The sequence below is a fragment of the Malaclemys terrapin genome, chromosome 3, assembly GCF_027887155.1.
Source record: "Malaclemys terrapin pileata isolate rMalTer1 chromosome 3, rMalTer1.hap1, whole genome shotgun sequence".
NCBI lineage: Eukaryota > Metazoa > Chordata > Testudines > Emydidae > Malaclemys > Malaclemys terrapin.
This window is the reverse complement of record NC_071507.1, coordinates 202,894,256-202,911,994: the sequence shown is the minus strand read 5'-3', so window position 1 is coordinate 202,911,994 and position 17,739 is coordinate 202,894,256. Positions and strand designations below refer to the sequence as shown.

Below are 17,739 nucleotides of genomic sequence, written 5' to 3'. Positions count from 1 at the left end.
ATATGGAGACCAGCTTGCATTTTGTGCAGACAAAGTCGCTTCTGTCCTGTGGAAGAAAGACAAACATGGCACAGCCTGTGCAGGTTACAACAGCTGATCGCTCACCTTCTATATCACCGTCCTCTTAAGAACTTCCTCAACTGTTGCAGGAACTACTCGGAGAAACCTGCAGATGAAAGCCTCAGTGCGCTCTCCCTAGGCGAACTCCCAGGCAAACTCCCGCTGTTAGCCTCTGCTGTTCTGCTTGGTTAGCAGAAGTTCATGTAAGTCACACAAAAATTAATTTCCATTCCCCCCCTCCACCGTCTACTCCACATGGCAGAAAATAGACTTCTACTGCTGCCCTCTAAGGGAATTATTCCTTTGGCTCAAGTGAGAGTGTGTGCTTCAGTGTGATGAAGGTCCAGGGTTCAAATCCTGTTGATGACAACCATGATTGGAGTTATTCTATTCACATTCAGGTGCTCAAATCCCTTGAGTTTCTCATTCAAAACTTGCCCAGGACTCAACCGCAACTCCCAAGTTTCATACAGTCTCAATGTGAAACCATAAGCTGGCCCAGGCTTGCTGAAAACTTAAGTCTGGGTTCATCCCAAACATATTGATGAAACCATGATGTGTCAAGAGTTTGCAAGAGGGCTGAAACCCAGGGGAAGTGTGTGTGGATTCAGGTATCATAACAAGTGTCTTGTAGGGCACCACTCAGCTGAGCAGCACAGGCCTCCGCTCTAGAGAAGGCATAAGACGGGAATAGCAGGTGTGTGAATTACCTCGTGCGAGCGAGATGCTATGGAGGGCTCTATAAGGGCGCCAGACCAGCTGCTACCCGCACCATGCCTGAATCGAAGACAGTGCCATCAGCGCCTCACTTTCAAGAGCACTGAAGTAACTCGCTAGGAAATCAAGTCAGACTTTGCATCCCCCTCTTCCCAACCCGCTGACCCAACCAGTCCCACGCAGTGCTACTGAGTCAATGCAAAACATGTTGTTAAATTCTTGCTGCCTATGACTCGATGACTCGCTCTCGGCTGGGGGTGGTATAAATGAATACTACAAAGCCAACGCACCATATGGCAGTCACTTGTTCCAGCGGTGGTCAAAATGGCTGATTTTCCATCGTCGCTGTTGTGGTTCAGAGGAGATCTTCTCTATTTTCAGCTCTGCTAGCAGGGCAGTTTCTGCTGGTGATCAAAAACCACGGGGATGGGCACAGTAGAAAGACTGTAGCAATAGGTACGACAAGATAGGTCCAACCCTGACAGCCTGTGACCATCTCCACTGCAGCCTTAATTGTCATTAATATTAACATATCAACGCCCACCTTGCCTGGGCTGTACAAGGCCCACAGGGATCACAGCATCCTAGAAGTGAGATACGTGACCTTGGGAAAGTCACTTAGGACCATGTTTTCAAAAGTATGTACTCACTTTGGATGCTCCACTTAAGACATGAAACCACTGACTGCTGCTGGAACTGAGGGTGTGCAATCAGGTTGGACACCCAAAACGAGTGGGCACTTGAAAAGGTGGCTTTAGCCTCCAGGCCTCAGTTTCCCCATTTACAAAATGGGAATAATGACCCTCCCAGACTTTTGGAGGGGAATGGATGAAAAACGTTCTCTCACCCAAGCCAGCACCTCACACCAAATTGGGGGCCCCACAGGCCCAGTGTGGCACAGGGGATTACCAGGGGACTGGGAGCAACCCACTCCAATTCCCTCGCCCCAGCCCCAGCCGTGTCACTCGGGGGAGGCGGCTTGGGGGGGAAGGGATTCCCCCCCCCGCCACCCCTCACCGGCAGCAGCGGGAAGTGGAGCAGCCCGGCCCCAGCCCGCTCCCCAAAACCCAGTCCCGCTGCAGCACTGGCATCAACCTACGCCACACTGCAGGTTACAGCTCACACAGTGGGAGACAGTGCTGGTACACCGAGGGCTGGCACCAGGATTCAAAGGAGAAAGAGCCTAGGGCAGAGAGCACCAGTAACACTGGGAACTGCTACCCTGAAAGAGCAACAAGGGTCCTGTGGCACCTTTAAGACTAACAGAAGTATTGGGAGCATAAGCTTTCGTGGGTAAATGCCCACTTCATCAGACGCAAGTAATGGAAATTTCCAGAGGCAGGTATAAATCAGTCTGGAGATAACGAGGTTAGCTCAATCAGGGAGGGTGAGGTGCTCTGCTAGCAGTTGAGGTGTGAACACCAAGGGAGGAGAAACTGCTTCTGTAGGTGGATAGCCATTCACAGTCTTTGTTTAATCCTGATCTGATGGTGTCAAATTTGCAAATGAACTGGAGCTCAGCAGTTTCTCTTTGGAGTCTGGTCCTGAAGTTTTTTTGCTGTAAGATGGCTACCTTTACATCTGCTATTGTGTGGCCAGGGAGGTTGAAGTGAAAGAGTTACCCTGAAAGAGTAAGTCCTGGCAGCCACTGCTGGGAGGAGAAAGCCCGTTGCGGGTGAAGTCTTGGGCTGCAGGCTGGTTTGCGCTCGGCTGGCTTCCGGAATCTGTGCTGCTCGTGGGCCAGGATCTACAGCCAGCTGTAAAAGGCCATGAGACCAGGCTGCTGAATATAGAGCAGCCAAACATCCATGCCTACTGCCTCAAGCATTTGCAACCTGCATCCAGTCCCGCAGTGCGGAGGGGAAAGATGTGTGAGGAGCCACCGGGGAGGACGGTGTCTAACAGAAGAGGGTAAGCTCGGTATCTGGGTTATCAGAGCAGAAGGAAGAGGACTAGTGAACACTGCTAGGAGTGACTCAGCACTAGTCATGCCTGGTGTCTCAACGCTTCAAGATCATCGGAGCCAGGACAGTCACTTCTGCCCTCACATCAGCGGGACGATAATGCCCACCTGATCCTTACTGACATCTCTGCTCAGCACCGCAGAAAAGAGCGAGGAGAAACCACCAAGGTCACTGGGGGACAATTCCCTGCCAGTCCCTGTTGTGGTAAAAGCTTAGTCCTATGCATGAACAAAGGGAAAAAAAATCACCCGGAGTTAAATATCTAATCCTTGCTAGAGCCCAAGAGACAGTAAAAAGATTAAAAAGACACCAATAATCCCTTGCATTTCTAAGGCAACTTCCATCCAGAAAGATCCCACAGCACTTTACAGATTTACGGGCCTGGATCGCTTCCAGCCAACAGGGACATGCAACAGCTGGGAAATTGGTTTCCAGTGCTGTTCCAGGCTGGAGTTTAAGTGGTGACATCTGGGGAATTGTGCGGAAGAATTTCCTTGTGTGTGTCCTGCAGTGCTTTGCAATTTTCCCACCAGTCCTTGCTTGGGGGGTGGGGGAGGAAGAGCTTGCTGAGAATTCAGGAGCAGGTGCTTTGGGAGGGGCAGAATGCATTAGCCCAGCAGTAACGGTAAGGCATGCTGTGTCTGGTAAGAGCTAAATGCTTTCTCCAGAACTGAAGAGCTGAGATGGCAGGTAGCGCCACTGCCTTGGCTAATGGTGCCATCTCAGAGGGACGGGTCATAGGATGGGATAGAGAAGCTTGGCAAGCAAGCATGGAAGCCTGGGCCTTTAAGATCAGATAGATGAAATGGCACTGCCAACTGGGCGCTCCCCTGTCCCCAAGCTGTAGGGTGTAGGTCCCACATGGTATTTTATACAGTGGAGTCAGCTGAGACTTTTTGGAGACCCTCAATCTTTGTGACCCCAGGGCTCCTGATACCTGTAATTAAAACTTTTGGTCTGGTTTTTCAGCAGTGCTGGGCACTTGCAACTCCCAGACTCCAGTGGGGTCATGGGCGCTCTGCTCCCGGTCATAGGGATGGCTGTTCTAGGTCTCCAGTCTAGAATTAAGTGCCCCCTTATACATTCCTGGGGAAATAAGTTCACAGCTAAGCTGCAGAGTTCAGATCCCAAACTGGATCCAGTGCCCAGGCCCAGGGAGGAGGTGGGGAGGGAATATCCCAACATCAAACAAGACCCCAGCCCCTCCAACAGCTACTCCTGGGGGTGGGAGACCTGCATGACCGGCTGATGCTCTTGGAGGACTCAGAGCTTTAGGGCATCCCGGGGCAGGTGCAGAGCTGAGGATTTAGAAATGCTGCGAGAGCTTCTGCAAATTAACAAGCAGCTTCAACCAGTCTGTTTCCACCCGCTGGTGCAGTTTCTCTGAGGAACCAAGCAGGCCCGTGGAGAGACGTAGCTGGAATCCTACCCCAGTCGGGTTGGCACGGACGGCAGATCCCTTCCTGTCACTGCGCCATAACCAAGAAAGCAGGGGGAGAGGGTGCCTTGCCAAGCCAGGCACATGCAGCCTGCATGAGCTCCTCCGTCCTCAGCAAACGGCCAGGGTCAGGGGCCAGAATCTAGGGTCACAAGGACGCCACCGGGCCCTTCTCAGCAGGTTTCATCCAAAGAGCTCAGACAAGGATTCTTTATGGACAAAAACATATTAAGCTCCAAACATCCCTGGGAGATGGGGAAACATCACCTCATACCACCTAGTGCCCAGACAGAAAAACACAGGCACAGAGAGGCAAAGCAACCGGCTCACGGTCACCAAACAAATCAGCCGCACACCCGGGTCCAGAACCTGACTGCAGAAGTCCTTCCTCCGGCTCCCCTGGGCCAACCCCCCCATTACCTCCCTTAGGAGATTATCCCTACAGGCTAACACGTCCCAGGGCATCTTCCCTGATAGCCCGTTCCAAGCCCAGCAGCCCCGCACGCTGCAGGGAACCCAGCCAGCCCGCGATCCCAGCCACCCCAGAAGCGTCTACACGAGCCAGAGCGGCCCCACGATCTGCGCCGCGATTTCAGGTTCTCCTCCCGACGGCGGAGTTTTCCCCGTGAACTTCGCAACGCGCCGCCCAGCCGCGGCAGGGGGCAGGTGTGAGCCAGGGCTTGCGCCGGGCACAGCCATGCGCTGATGCCCAGCCAGCGCGGGGCTCCCACCGCACCTTTCCGCCCAGGCAGGCGGGGGACGGGGCTAGACCCACCAGCGCACGCAGCAATGTGGCTGGGGACGGAGTCAGATGATATGGGGGGATCCCCCAGCCAAACCGAGCTGCCTTATCCCCTGCTGAGCCCCGCCCCCCCAGGGACCCGATCCCCTCCTCCAGCGCCTCTCCCCAGCCCGGACCGGGCAGCCTGCGGGGCCGGAACGCGGCGCTTGGAGCGAGCCGGGGGCGCACGGGGCAGCTCCGCTCCCCGCTCCGGAGAGACCGGCCCCGAGGGGGGGGGTCCCCCCGCGGCTCGCCCCGCCCCTGGGCTGCAGCCTCGTGGGGGGCCCCGCTGCGCAAAGCCCGCCAGGGCTGGGGAGGGGGGACGCGCCCCGGATCGGGGCCAGCAGCCCCCCGGGTCTCTCACCGTACATGGCTCCGGCTCCTCCGTCCCCAGCAGCGGCCGCCGCCGGCTCTGCTGTTCATTCACGGGCGCGCCTGCGAGTGGGCAGGGGAGCGGCGGGGTGGGCGGAGGAAGCATGAATGGAGCGGCGTGAGGCTCATTCAGCGGCGGGGAGAGCAGCCCCCGCCCCCGGGAGGAGCTGTCACTCCGGATCCGCCTCGCCCGGGGCTGCTGGCACACGGAGCATCCCACCCGCACACAAAGGGAGAGGGGCCCAGGCCCAATCCCTTCCGCCCTGCGGCTGGGCTCACACACCCCCCCCCCCATCACACCGGAGCATCCGCCCCGCAGCCCACAGCCCCCGGCTCTCCCCGCTTTGCCCAGCCCAGGGCTGCACCTGCCTGGGACCAGATGGAGCCCGTGTCCTGCACTACTTCCTAGGCGCGCACAGCCGGGAGGGAAGATCCCTTGAGGCACCAGGAGATCTGGGTTCAAATTCCAGCTGTGCCCCATAATCCCTGCATGACCTTGAGCAAGTCACTTACAGCTGCTGGTTTTTCACCTGCCCAGCGCTTCAGCACACCGCAGCTTTCACCCAGACACTCATTCTGGCGCCTGATGGGTTCTGTTTGACAATCCAGCCCTGCCCAAAGCTGGCCTGAGGTGTCTATGGGCCTCAGTTCCCTATCTCTGAAATGGGCACAATAATCCTTCCTACTCCGCCAATGCTGAGAGGATCAATTCAACTGATGTTTGTGAAGAGCTCTTCCATGGGGGTCGCTACAAGCAGAGGGACGGAGACTGCAGATCCCAGTAGGCAATGCACCCTCTTGGTCCAAGCACCCACTGGGACTGGAATCTGCACCCGCCCTGGCCCTGTATTTAAATGATGGCGCCCGTGGGCCACATTGTAGAGCTCTGTGAAGTGGGCGGCCCTCAACCACTCCTCACTTCCTGATTTGTGTTTACTCTGCTACAAACAAGACACCACTCCCGTCTCTCACATCCATGCCAGGCCATAAACCAGCAACCCCTAGAAGACACAAAGCCAGCCTTTTTCCAGGGGGCTTTAACAGGAGAAAGTGTTATTTGTCCAGCAGGCAGTGACAGCCTCTGAGAGCTTAGCAACTGATCCCCAGGTCTGCCAGACACATACCCCACGTTCTGTTCTGGAAAGAGACAGATAGATGGGATTCCCCTTTTCCATGCGAGACGGCTCCCTCCCATAATGTAGGTGTAACCTTTCCCCAGAACAGCTGAGCAGACCTTCACCTACTGAGAATCCCCTTCGCCTGGTCACTGCTATTCCCCACATCCTGGGCACCATCTGCTACACCAGTGGTATGTGTTATCATAGAATCACAGAACAGGACGGGACCTCGAGAGGTCATCTAGTCCAGTCCCCTGCACTCATGACAGGACTAAGTATTATCTAGACCATCCCTGACAGGTGTTTGTCCAACCTGCTCTTAAAAATCCCCAGTGATGGAGATTCCACAACCTCCCTAGGCAATTTATTCTAGTGCTTAACCACCCTGACAGCTAGGAAGTTTTTCCTAATGTCCAACCTAAACCGCTGCAATTTAAGCCCATGGCTTCTTGTCCTATCCTCAGAGGTTAAGAACAATTTTTCTCCCTCCTCCTTGTAACAACCTTTTAGGTACTTGAAAACTGTTATCATGTCCTCTCTGTCTTCTCTTCTCCAGACTAAACAAACCCAATTTTTTCAATCTTCCCTCATAGATCATGTTTTCTAGACCTTTAATCCTTTTTGTTGCTCTTCTCTGGACTTTCTCCAATTTGTCCACATCTTTCCTGAAATGTGGCACCCAGAACTGGACACAAACTCCACTTGAGGCCTAATCAGTGAGGAGTAGAGCGGAAGAATTACTTATTGCGTCTTGCTTACAATACTCCTGCCAATACATCCTAGAATGATGTTTGCTTTTTTTTTGCAACAGCGTTACACTGTTGACTCATATTTAGCTTGTGATCCACTATGACCCCCAGATCCCTTTCCACAGTACTCCTTCCTAGGCAGTCATTTCCCATTTTATGTGTGTGCAACTGATTGTTCCTTCCTAAGTGGAGTACTTTGCATTTGTCCTTATTGAATTTCATCCTATTTACTTCAGACCATTTCTCCAGTTTGTCCAGATCATTTTGAATTTGAATCCTATCCTCCAAAGCACTCGCAACCCCTCCCAGCTTGGTATCGTCCGCAAACTTTATAAGTGTACTCTCTCTGCCATTGTCTAAATCATTGATGAAGATACTGAACAGAACCTGACTCAGAACCGATCCCTGCGGGACCCCACTCATTATGCCCTTCCAGCATGATAACTACTCTCTTGGAATGATTTTCCAACCAGTTATGCATCCACCTTATGCTCCATCTAGGTTGTATTTCCCTAGTTTGTTTATGAGAAGGTCATGCGAGACAGTATCAAAAGCCTTACTAAAGTTAAGATATACCACGTCTACCACTTCCTCCCTAGCCACAAGGCTTGTTACCCTATCAAAGAAAGCTATCAGGTTTTGTTCTTGACAAATCCATGCTGACTGTTACTGATCACCTCATTATCTTCTAGGTCTCTGCAAATTGATTTCTTAATTATTTGCTCCATTATCTTTCCGGGTACAGAAGTTAAGCTGACTGGTCTGTAATTCCCCGGGTTGTCCTTATTTCCTTTTTTATAGATGGGGGCACTATATTTGCTCTTTTCCAGTCTTCTGGAATGTCTCCCATCTTCCATGACTTTTCGGAGATAATTGCTAATGGCTCAGCTCCTTGAGTATTCTAGAATGTATTTCATTAGGCCCTGGTGATTTGAAGACATCTAACTTGTCTAAGTCATTTTTTACTTTTTCTTTCCCTATTTTAGACTCGGATCCTACCTCATTTTCACTGGCATTCACTATGTTAGACGTCCAATCGCCAATCAGTACATTTAAGCTCTCTCCTTACCACTACGTGAAGCTGGATCTCAGGGTGCTACTGCGGCTGCCCACCTCCCAGTCAGCTGCACGTAGCATGGAGCTGAGGTTGCTCCGAATGACAGTCCAGCAAGCACAAGCTTCCCATCACAGGTTAGTGCACACACAGCGAGACAGGAGGTGGCCGACACTGGTTGGTACAGTTAAAGCCGTAGCTGGCACATTTTCCCAGAAGGCTTGGGACTCCTGGCCTGGGATATCAAAGTCAAGGACATACTTAGCATTCATAGGACATCTGACCTAATGGACAGTCTAGGACGCAGGACACCTGGGTTCAGCTACTGGCTCAGATACAGACTTCCTGTGGGGCCTTAGGTAAGTCACTTAATCTACCCTGTGCCTCAGTTCCCCCATATGGGGATGATGTTTCCCTGTCTCCTCCAGTGCTGAGGATAAAACCCATTAATGACAGTGAGGTGCTTAGATAGTAGGGGCCATATAAGAACCTAGGCAGATTGAAAATCAGGCCCTGTACAAGGCTGAGTTACTGAGTTTCCCCAGCCCCAGGTGGAGGCTTCCAGGAGCTGTGGGTGCTCAGCACCTCCAAAAAAATCAGGTTCCTGGCACCATACACCTATCAGCAATCATATCAGAGGCTTACTGAAAGGACAGCTAGTAAGAGAGACCTTTCCATCGCTGAAGGCCGCTCCCCCTGCTGGGAACTTCAGAATTACCTGACAAGAGTGGACGAGACTGGGGGCGTTGGGTCTGGTATGGCCGTTGAACTTCTGTATTACTGAGCAAGCAGAATGATGCCTGGCACAGTGGTGTAAGCAACTGAGAAGAACTCTTTCCTCTTCATTCATGATATCGTCTCCCTCCCGCTCCATGCAGCCCAGGCCAGTAGTTCCCCAGTGATGCAAGGCTTTGCACTGCCTGTGGCAAAGGGGGTCTTGGTGAGAAGAGGAGGCGCTTACGTCATGACCTATAGGGGTCTTAGCCCAGGCCCACAATGTTTACGGACGTAGCCCTGTTTCCACCCTCCACCTACCTGGTGGCTGGCAGCAGCTTACCTGGGACCCTGCCCAGCCCTAATGCGAGGCTCCGCCCCTGAGGTCCGATTGGCAGAGTCCCAAAGCAGCTGATTGGCCCACTAGCCCTATTTAAGCCAGCAGCAGGCGCAGGAAGTTGTCTGAACAACTGGGCTCCACCCTGCTCTGGACAGTGTGCCTTGTGCCTCCTGCTCCCCTGACTTGATTTCCTGGCGTCCCAACCCGGCTTGGCTCCTGGCATCTGACTTGTGGTTCTCAACCTCCAGTTTGCCTCCTGCCTCTGACCCTGGTTCCTGACTCGTGGTTCTGATCTCCCCTTTGTCCCCTGCCTCTGACCTCCCAGTATCCTGACTCCGCCGACTCTTGACACCTCTCTTGCAAACTGCGGACTCTGGCTCCCACTATTAGGTCTGGCTACCCACGACCCGCCGTGGCAGCTTGGCTGAGAAGAGCTAGAAGTCCCCATCTTCCCCTTTGCTCCCCTCAGCAACAGCAGGCTAAAAATCCAGAGAGGCAACTCTCTTCTAGAGGGGATTATCACCGAGGCTGTCTGAAAATCCTGCCATTTACTTAGGTATCTATATGGGAGCTATGTCCTTGTCCAAATGCAGGCCTCGGTACTCAGTATTAGTCTCATTACTCTCCATTGCTGGCAATAACCCATGTGGACATTTGAAAAATCCTTTCTCCAATCTGGAAAACACTGATTATTACATCCCCACCTTTCCTCCTCCCTCCCCCAGTGTCCCTCATGTTTTTGTCTAGAACTGAATTCCCCCCTCCACCTCCCAGCCCAAAAAACCCGCATCAACAAGAGCTTCAACTGCTTATCCTGCCAGAAGATCTTCGTGCCTTGTACAGCAGCATCACTGATGACGTCTGCAGCAGCCCAGCTCTGGGAACCAGGTTGGCTAGCGAGCTGCAGCAACTGCAGGGACAGCAGAAGATACCGTGCCCTTTTGTGCATCACCAGTGGCTATTTTTAAATGTTCTGCTGAGAGGGAGCAGCACAGGTTTCCAAAAAACACTGCTCAGGTGACAGGAGAGGCTGGAGCAAAAGGGGCGAGGAGGGGGAGTTAACAAACGAAGACAGATACAGGTTTGCTGTATTTCAAACCAACAAACAGGGCTAGATTCTGGAAATGACTGAAATTCTCTAGCCATAGAAGGGGGACAGAGCACCAGAGAGAAGGCAAGACCCACACACACCCCTCAATGTGCCGCCACCCTGCCTAGAAGAGAGCAGCTATAAGACAGTGAAGCTCTCCCTTGTGTGGCAAGCCAGCAGAAGACACTCAGCTTGCACATGGCAAGTCAGGAAGAAGCACAATGGCCCAGTGAAAATAAGGTCCCTAGACCGCGCATGCGTGAAGATGACTAGGCAGGGGAGGGGGAAGAGGATGGAGAGAGAGCTCAGTAGAGATGGAGCCAAACGGTTATGCGAGAGGAATTGGGATCCAGATCGGCAAAGCTGGGAGGCATTTGGGTCTGGGGTTCCTGACTGGACCTCCCTCTGGTGCAGAAGAAATCCAATGAAGCCTCCACTCTGAGCGAAGCAAGATGAGGAAACCGAGGCAGAGAGAGGCCACATGATTTGCCCAGCAAGGTATTGGCAGATCCTGGCTCCCACATCCACTGCTCTCCCACTTAGGCCATGCTCACTCCCCGTGATGACTTGAGTTGGCCGTAGCTAACAAAGGCCTCACAGACATACCACTGATAATAGTTCTCTGCACTGATTTACCCTCCGCCCTCAGGAGAAGTGAAACCCGAGCAGGCATTGGCAATCCTCATCAGGTAGGATGTGGACCCAGCAAGCCAGAGTTCTTAGCAGCACCCTTACCAGAGAAGGGCCCAGGAGCTGCCAGTGGGACCCACACAGGGAAAGCGAATGAATCTTGGCTCTGAGCCACATGCTTCTAGCCCTGCTTCCCGTGCGGCTGAATGGCTTTGGCTGGTAACTAGTGGAGACACCAACACATATCTCAGGGGCTAGTGGATTGCTCCCTGCTGGAGAGCACAAGACAGGGTTTGGTCTCTGGGTCTCCCTACCCTCAATGAGCATCGCCAGCGCTACCCACGGAAAGACAGGACCACACTCCTCACGCAGCTGCCACAGAACCAGTCCCTGTAACCCACTGAGTGCAGGGGCATCGTTCACTGCTGGTGCAACAGGGGAGGGCTGACGATTTGGCAGCAAGCGCGATGGAGGTTCCAGGACAGACAAGGACGGATGTAATGTGTGCCCAGGTGGGGGCTGGCTGCTGCCGCTCTGTCACCCAGTGCACCAAATGCTGGTTATCGGAAGGAGCAGATGGGGGCACTTGAAAAAAAAAATTTATATAAAAGTTGTAGCAAATTATCTGGCTCCTTTCCCGCGCCCTTCATATCTCAATTGTCTTCTGAGATGGTAAGCTCTGTGGGGCAGGGGCCCTGTGTTCATATATGTTTGCACAGCCCCAGGCACAATTCCCGGTGATCCTGATTGAGACCTCTAGGGGAGGCACTGTGGTAATGTAAATATTAAATAATCGTTATGCAGCCACTGAGTTCACATTGTATTACACCCGGGTATCGGCTTCAGAGACCGAGAGGCAAATGCAAGCACCACCCTTCAGGTGGCATTTCGGTCAGATCTAATCAGCTAAGTGGAGCCAGGCCAGGTCAGTAATAGGAGACCTAGACCTCTTGGGAGCTCTCCCACCATCCACATCTGGAAGGAGAGGCTGCGGGCTCCTGGCCCGAGATGAATGTCACCCACTGCCACCTGAACACCGAGCAGCAACTGGGATCGAACCAGCCTCCCGCGCTGGGAAGTCGAGTGACAAATGGCAGACGAATGCCTTCAGCCAGAGAGCACGGACCTAATCCTGCCACGTCCTCCGCCCTGCTGCCTGTTTTGAGAGGCACCATACGGAGCTTTAATTCCCTTCCGGGCTGCAGCTACTGGACGGGGAGAGAGGACTTTGGGCTAAAGTCTTGGCTGCACCTCTAATGGCGCAGCCCCCGCTGCACTCAGGGCCGGCTCCAGCATTTCTGCTGCCCCAGCCAAAAAAAAAAAGCCACGATCGGCGGCGGCAGTTCAGCGGCAGGTCCTTCGCTCCTAGAGGGGGTGAGGGACCTGCCGCCCCTGAATTGCCGCAGGTGCCGCCCCTCTCCCTTGGCCGCCCCAAGCACCTGCTTGTTAAGCTGCACTCCACTGGGAACGGGCCCACGGACAGCTGGCTCTGGGGCCGATTCTGTAGCCACCACGAAAGCCCAAAGGTAGCACGGAAGCCATCTGCCTTTGGAAGCGCTCTGCAGCCAAAACCTGGCCAGGGGAGGGAACTCTCGGCTTGTGCCCGCAGCAGCACTGAACGCAGACAGACCGCCCAATGCCCAACTCAGCTCCCTCCCTCCCACGGACCGCTTGTTCCTCGCGCCTACGACACAGCGAGGGGGGAGGAGCTATCCCGAGGAAGCACCAACAGGAACGCTCTGTGCTTTCAAACGTGAAGCTGAGGAACGGACACCCAGAAAACAGGAAGAGGTGAACCACATCCTGCCAGCCCTGCCACCCACAGGGAGCATGTCACCCCCATGGTCCTCGTTCATTTCAGGAGCCAGATCAAAGCCTTCTTTGGGCCTGCTTCATTCTTGCACCACTGCAGGGCCAGAGCTCTGCATCGTGCTTATTCAGGAGCGTAGGGCTGACGTGGCCTCCGGCCTTAGGGCTGCCCTAAATTGTGCCCATGCTTCAATAACCCCACGAGGCTTTGCAGGGCTGCAGAATATGCCAGCCATGGCGCCTCACCCCCTATGATGCCCCCTGGAGTCAGGGCAGGTTAGTGATATCAGGCCCTTCTCATGTGCTAATCACCAAGTGCCAAGGTGCAGCTGGTCAAAATCTGGGCATCCTGGCTGCCAGCAAACCACAGAAAACGTAAGGGATAACTCTGATTAGTCATGAGACGCCGTAGCTCTTCTAGCCACTTATCTGTAGATCTCATAGCACTTTACCAGGGAAACATCAATAGTCCACAGGGGGGGAATGCAGCACAGAGAGGGGATGTGACGTGTCCCCGGCAGCAGGTCTTTGGCAGAGCCAGGCTCCTCACTCCTACCTGTGGATGCTGACTGGGGAGGGCATGCTCCCCGCTGGGGTTTGCAATGCTAACTTGGAGAGAGTGCTGGTTGGGAAGGGCAGGGACGTGTCTCAGATGTCAACTGCTCCTTGCATCAGCGCACGGCTCATGAAACTGCTCGGGCCGGAGAGCAATCAGCCGTACGGAGCCACGGGATACAAACCCTCTGCAGTGGCAGAATTTCTGATCATCAACAGACATGGCACGAAAAGTGCTGCGGGGAGGCTGTCTGCAAAGCAGCACCCACTGCCCGCTGATTTACGGGCCTGCTCTTTTCTGATACTTCAGCACATCTTGCCCTTGGATCTGTCTTGTCACCCAGCCAGGATTCGTAAAGAACTATTTCTTGAATTAAGAGAGGCCGGTTCCAGCAAATTAAGTGCTGGACAATCCCTTTCTAGATTGTTTAAGCAGCATTTTCTTTGATGAGCAAACAGAGCCGTGTTCCATCACCGTTTTCACTCAGCTTTAACCCTTTGGATGCTGCCAGTTACACAAGGACACATCTGGAAAGCAGCTTTGCGTGGCTTGAACGGTTGTCTCTCTCACCAACAGAAGATGGTCCAATAAAAGCTATTACCGCCCTTACCTTGTGTCTCTAATATCCTGGGCCCAACACAGCGACAACAACACAGCATCCGCTGTTCTCAACAGTTAGTTTGTAAATTGGTCATCATCCTTCCTCCCTTCTTCCCCACTTGGCCATTACTTCTCCAGACTGTCCTGTTCTTTTCATCTGCCCCCAGCCGTCTGTCCCTCCAGCCCAGTGAGACTCAGACTCAGGCTCGGGAGTCACAAGTGGCTCTTTAATGCACCTCCTGCGGCTCTTTGCAGCACGTGATAGTAAAAGATTGTGTGATTTAATGATGAACCAGTCTAAGTTATTAGCCAATCAGGAGGCTTTTACTAGGTTATTAACCAATTGTAGTTGATAAAATAATAATGCTTGGTCAGTCATTTTGCTGTGAGAATTATATATATACAGTAATTATATACCGGGGTGTGTGTGTGTGTGTGTGTGTGTGTGTGTGTGTGTGTGTGTGTGTGTGTGTGTGTGTGTGTGTGTGTGTGTGTGTGTGTGTGTGTGTGTGTGTAATTCTCACAGCAAAATGACTGACCAAGTATTATTTTATATATATAAACTAAATATTTCCCCTACTATACTGTTTAAATATGAATATATAAGAACAGCCGTACTGGGTCAGACCAAAGGTCCATCTAGCCCAGTGTCCTGTCTTCTGACAGTGGCCAATGCCAGGTGCCCTAGAGGGAATGAACAGAACAGGGAATCATCAAGTGATCCATTCCTTGTCGCCCATTCCCAGCCTCTGGCAAACAGAGGCTAGGGAATATAGTGCTCTAGTAAGTGAAACAATGAATTCACTCTCCTTTGGCTCTTTTGGGTAGTGTTGATGGCTAATTTGACTCCTGATCCATTGAGGTCTGAGTAGCACGGGTCTAGCCCTATGTTTCTCTTGTGTGAAATCGACAAAGCACCATCTGTCTTGTACTGAAATGCCCAGAACGGACTGCAATGATCCAGCTGCAATCCCACCAGGGCCACAATGGAACGGCTCATCATGTCCCTGCTCCACAACATCAGCCTCTATGGCCCGGTCTCCACTATAATTCCCCCACTGGTTCAGCTCCACCTACCGTAGCAATAGCAGACGTTCTAGTGTAGTTAAGGCTCAGGGGTTTTTACCATGGTGAGCCTTATGCCCTAGCTACACTACAGGGTCTGCCACTGTAGGTGGAACTGCGCCCGTTGAGAATTACAGGTCCATAAAACCCTAATATGGACCCAGCCAGGTATGAAGCCCAAAGTCACATTAACTTTCTCAGCTGCCCTATCAAATTGCAAGCCAATAGCCACTTTGTTTCGTGCCATCCCTCTAAGGCTCTCTTTGGCATCCCTGCACAGGCGCCGGAGAAGGGGGATGGCACCAAACAACCATCGCCCCTTTCACACACTTCTGAGGGGTCCTTGTCCCCTGACCAGAGCTGGGTGATATAATGGCAGACCCCCTTCCCTGCTGCGATGACAGACGGGTGGCTGGGAGTGTGTGGTGGTGTGACTTGGCACGTGGGGTCTCAGCACCACCCACATTTGGCCCATTTTGGTGGCTCCCCACACACACACACACACACTTTTGCAGTCCTCCCAGCGCCCTTGCATCCCTGCCCTAAGTCTGCGGCTCCTTTGTATTGCGTATGCACCAGGCTGCACTATTACACCCCTCCCTCTGTGCAGCTCTTCTCAATCAACTGATGCTTTTCTTGCCTGTCCCTCATCTCCTGTCACCACAGGACATTACATTTAAAGGAAGACGGAGCTGGTCAGTTTCAGGCCTTCCCACCCACCTGCTTAATGTCCCTAACCAGCTCCCTTCCATTCTGTGGGCCTGATGCTGAAACCGCTGGCACCCGCGTACATGCCGAGGAGCTCCCCTGACCTCAGTGGGTGTGACCGATCAGCATGTTGCCCTGCATCCTACATAAGGCCAATCAGAATGACTAGTGCCCGCTCTGGGGCCATGTGGAACCTTGCCTCCATGTTGCCTTGTCAGTAGGGAGTCAATGTCTGCCATAAAATCATGGATCGCACTGAATAATTCCTCTCCATTGTCTCATCACCTTCCTGCTCTTAGACATAATGCCTCCTAATACACGAGAACCGCTGGTAGCCTAATGGATACTTACAAGCCTCAGAGATTGAACTCCCATCCTACAGCTCAAAGCCCCAGGCCGCTGCCTGGTGAACTCCAGAGACTGCTCAGCCATGCGAACACACAAGCCCTTTGGACATTCTCCCCAGCAGAGGGCAGTAGCAGACAAACTCATTTCTGCTACTGCGGAGTGGTACCCCAATCCCAACCCTGGAAAGAGTTTGAAACCACATTCAAACCTGTAAGGAGACACTCATTAAAACACAAATCGGGGAGGGGAATCTGAAAGGGCTCTATCACGGGGACTTCCATGTAGCCTCTGCCATGACACACTGATGACTGAGATCCAGAGGCCTGCACCCATTCTAGTATTCGGCCACCACTTGTGAACAGCATACAAACAGCCTAGTCCATGGGACGCTCAATCCTGTGACCCCACATGGAGGAAGCCAGGCTTCCCGAGATAGCTGCTGCTCCTGCCAAACCTAAACTAAAATTAGACACCACTTTCGTTTCTCTGGAGATAGCCACTCACACGTGCTCCGGGGTCAGACCTTCCCTGAGCACTCAATAAACCTACCCTCCGTTCTGCGGAAGGCGACATGAAACAATGGAAAATCTTGTTTGTTCCTTCTGGGGTTCAGCCAGGTGGGGAGAGGGAAGTTGGATTCACAGCCATTTCATTATTATTATTTCTACGATCGTGGTGCCGAGAGTCCTCTGCTGAGATCGGGACCCCGCCATCCTAGGTGCCGTATAAACAGAGCAGGAGCGAGCCCCTGTCCTGAAGAGTTTACAATCGAAACAGACAAGACAAAGAGTGAAAGACAGGGGAGATTATTGTTCCCACTTTAGAGATGGGAAACTGAGGCACAGAGAGACTGTGTCCAGGTCTACACTACAAATGTACATCAGAATAACTACGTGGCCCAGGGCGACGCACACCCCTGAGCGACGCAGTTACACCAACCTAACCCCCACTGCAGACAGAAGAGCTTCTCCCATGGACATAGCTACTGCCTCTGGCAGAGGTGGATGGGAAGAGCTCTCCCACCCGCGTAGGAGCGTCTTCACTACAGCTGCACCAGCACAGCTTTTTAAGTGCAAACCTGCCCTGGCTGACTTGTCTGGGATCACACAGGGAGTCTGCAACGGAGCCGGGAACAGAACCCAGATCTCCCAGGCTGAAGCCTGGGACACAAGCCCATCCTGCCTCTCCTGTCGTCCAGCTTGTCTCCCATGTGTTCCTCTGCGCCCAGACAATACATTACCATTGCAAACGTGATGGTCCGCAGCAGCTCTGTAATCCATCAGGCAACTTCAGTGCGGGGATGCTCCTTCCGCCGGGGCAGAGAGCTGCAGGAGAAGGGGCTGCGTCTCCTGCCTCCACAGAGACCAGGGCTCTCACGCTGCAAACTGCACCCGCACAAATCTCTCCCCCCCCCCACAACCCCGACCCAATTTGCCTCCTGTGCAAAAACACAGTCACTGCCGGCTGCTCTAATTTCCCAGCTCTCGGCTTTAAGGTTCCTTGTTATTCTGGCTTTTTTCCCCCTCCTCCCGCCTGTCTGTTTGCTCCCTTCCTCCCAGAGCCACTGTTTATTTCTTCAGCTGCCTCTCAGCTGATTCTGTAACCCTCTAATTCTGGCTCATCAGG

The 17,739-nt window shown here is 53.1% G+C and overlaps 1 protein-coding gene across 1 annotated transcript in view; it reads right to left on the bottom strand.

Moving 5' to 3' along the window:
• The window catches only part of EFR3B (EFR3 homolog B), a 133,991-nt gene extending 116,536 nt beyond the window's left edge, over positions 1-17,455 (bottom strand). Inside the window, exon 1 of the mRNA XM_054022779.1 lies at positions 17,354-17,455. Coding sequence (XP_053878754.1) covers positions 17,354-17,393 — 40 coding nt within the window. The 5' untranslated portion in view covers positions 17,394-17,455. The remainder of the gene's footprint in view (positions 1-17,353) is intronic.
• Positions 17,456-17,739: the final 284 nt, after the last annotated feature.